Below are 2,920 nucleotides of genomic sequence, written 5' to 3'. Positions count from 1 at the left end.
CGTCCCTCACCTCCCGCCCAACCCGACCTTCTCGCTCTAGCCTCCACCTCATCCTCTCTCTCCTTTCTCTCTCTAGCTCTGCATGCCTCCTCAGCCATACGCGCGAACAAACAACCACTGATCTCGCCATTGTCCATTCCCTTCCCCTTCCACCCGGCCGGCCACCAACCGGAGATGGACAGCCGGAGCCAGGCGCCCCACAAGTTCAGCAGCTTCTCTCCGGCGACCACCCGAGACGACGGCAGCAGGACGCGGGAGGTCGACCGCAACCTCTCCCTCGGCGCCGTCCGCCACGCCGACCGCGACAGGAGGGACCTGCAGCACGGGTCGTTCGGCAGCGTCGCCAGGGAGCAGAGCATCAAGGAGGAGGACGAGCAAGAGGAGGGTGAAGGTACCGCCGGCCATGGCGCGCCAGGAGGAGACGGCGGCGGACGTGCAGATGGGGGTCACGGTGAGGGCGCGGCGGGAGGGGAGGGCGTCGAGCCGAATCTTGCTGCGTTGTCGGCGGAGATCGACTCGTTCGTCGCGGGGCAGGGCGGGGACGCGCCGGTGAGCGTCACGGAGGCGACGATGGAGAAGTTCGCGGCCGCCGTCGAGCGGGAGATCGCGCAGTCGGAGGGGGCCGAGGACAAGTGGGCGACGGACGCCAGCGGCGAGCCGCCGGCACTGCTCGCCGCGATCACCCGCATAGCCGCCCTCGCGTCCGCGCTCGGCAAGAACCCGGAGGGGAGCGGCAAGTACACCGCTGCCGTGCACCGTGTCACCGGCGTGATGCACCGGGCCATGGCGTTCCTCGAGGACGAGTTCCACGCGCTACTCCAGGACCCGCGCGTCCCCAAGACGGCCGACCAAGTCGGGCACGAGCCGGACCGGTGCGTCCTCCCGACCCCGGCGTCAGACGACAGCGGCGCCGGGGGAGAGGCCGCGCCGCCGTACCCACCGGAGACCGTGGACCGGCTCCGTGCCATGGCCGACGCCATGATCGCCGCCGGGTACGTGACAGAGTGCACGCAGATGTTCCTGGTGGCGCGGCGGAACGCCTTCGACGCGGCGCTGCAGGGTCTCGGGTACGAGAAGGCGAGCATCGACGACGTGGTGAAGATGGCGTGGGAGGCGCTGGAGGCGGAGATCGTGGCGTGGATCAAGGCGTTCCGGCACGCCATCAACGTTGGCCTCTCCACGGAGCACGACCTCTGCACCCGCGTCTTCGCCGGCCGCCACGCCGCAGTGGGCCGCGGCATCTTCGCCGACCTCGCGCGCTGCGTCATGCTGCACATGCTCAGCTTCACGGAGGCCGTGGCCATGACCAAGTGCGCCGCCGAGAAGCTCGGCAAAGTGCTCGACATGTACGAGGCCGTCCGCGACGCGTCCCCGGTCATCGACGCCTTCCTCTCCGCCTCCGCCAACGAGCCCGCCATCGACCGCAACAATTCCGCTCTGACGGAACTCAAGGCCGAGATCGCCACCGTGCGGTCCCGCCTCGGCGAGTCGGCCGCAGCCATCTTCCGCGAGCTGGAGAGCTCGATCCGCGCCGACGCCGGCAAGCAGCCGGTCCCGGGCGGCGCCGTGCACCCGCTCACCCGCTACGTGATGAACTACCTCAAGTACGCGTGCGAGTACAACAGCACGCTGGAGCAGGTGTTCCGCGAGCACCACCGACGAGACGGCGACGGCGACAACAACCCGTTCGCGGCGCAGCTGATGGAGGTGATGGAGCTCCTCCACGGGAACCTAGAGGCGAAGTCGCGGCTGTACAAGGACCCGTCGCTGAGTAACATCTTCCTGATGAACAACGGCCGGTATATGCTGCAGAAGATCCGCGGCTCGCCGGAGATCAACGCCATGCTCGGCGAGGCGTGGGCGCGGAAGCAGTCGACGAGCCTGCGGCAGTATCACAAAAACTACCAGCGGGAGACGTGGAGCCGCGTGCTGGGGCTGCTCCGCGACGATGGCGTGCTCACCGTGAAGGGGCACGTGCAGAAGCCGGTGCTCAAGGAGCGGTTCAAGCAGTTCAACGCCGCCATGGACGAGATCCAGCGGACGCAGGGCGCCTGGGTCGTCAGCGACGAGCAGCTGCAGTCAGAGCTGCGCGTCTCCATCGCCGCCGTCGTCGTGCCGGCCTACCGCTCCTTCCTCGGCCGCTTCGCGCAGCACTTCAGCGCGGGCAGGCAGACGGAGAAGTACGTCAAGCTCAGCGCCGAGGACGTGGAGACGCTCATCGACGAGCTCTTCGACGGCAACGCTACGTCCATGGCCAGGAGAAGGACATGACAGTAACACTAGCTTGACACAGCATCCATGGCGCACACTCGTTTGAGCTAATTAATTCTCGGTTTAAGCAATGTATTGATTTTTTTTTTGTTTTTATCTTCGTTTTGCTGGGTAAAGAATGTTAATTAATTTGGTCCAACAGGTGATGTACTGAGTATTGTACTTACTGCGTTAATTTCTCAGGAGTCATGGCAGCTAGATTTCTGTGATGAGTATCCATGTATTGCCTGATGACATTAAAAACTTGTTCTTTGATTGGCTAATCACTTGACAAGCAAATGTACCTTCGCAGTTTCTTCTTGTCAAAACGAAATCATGCAAAGTTAGGCCTCCTTTGAACATAGAATTGAAAAACAAGAGGAATAAGAAAAACACATGAATAGTATATAAATGCAAGTTCAAAATAGAGGATTAGAAAACATAAGAATTTGACAGGAATGATCGTTTGGATGAGTCACAGGAATTTTTAAGTCAATGATATATCAAAGTTAATCAGTGACAAAATCACTGCCCTAAACAAATCATACATTACTTGGAGAGGGAAAAAAACATCTTCTCTGCTTCTATTCATCTCCTCTTCCCCTACCTGCTTGTCTCTCGGCGGCATCGCAATCGATCTCTTACCATCCCCTTCCCAGCGGCCAGTACC

The 2,920-nt window shown here is 61.4% G+C and overlaps 1 protein-coding gene across 1 annotated transcript; it reads left to right on the top strand.

Moving 5' to 3' along the window:
- Positions 1-2,325, top strand: LOC133905286 (exocyst complex component EXO70C1-like). Its single transcript, XM_062347044.1, has one exon. The coding sequence runs from the start codon at positions 175-177 to the stop codon at positions 2,269-2,271; it is 2,097 nt and encodes a 698-aa protein (XP_062203028.1). The 5' UTR covers positions 1-174; the 3' UTR covers positions 2,272-2,325.
- Positions 2,326-2,920: the final 595 nt, after the last annotated feature.

This window comes from Phragmites australis, chromosome 22, assembly GCF_958298935.1.
Source record: "Phragmites australis chromosome 22, lpPhrAust1.1, whole genome shotgun sequence".
NCBI lineage: Eukaryota > Viridiplantae > Streptophyta > Magnoliopsida > Poales > Poaceae > Phragmites > Phragmites australis.
Note: the sequence above shows the minus strand (reverse complement) of the source record. Positions and strands in the feature narration are given on the sequence as shown.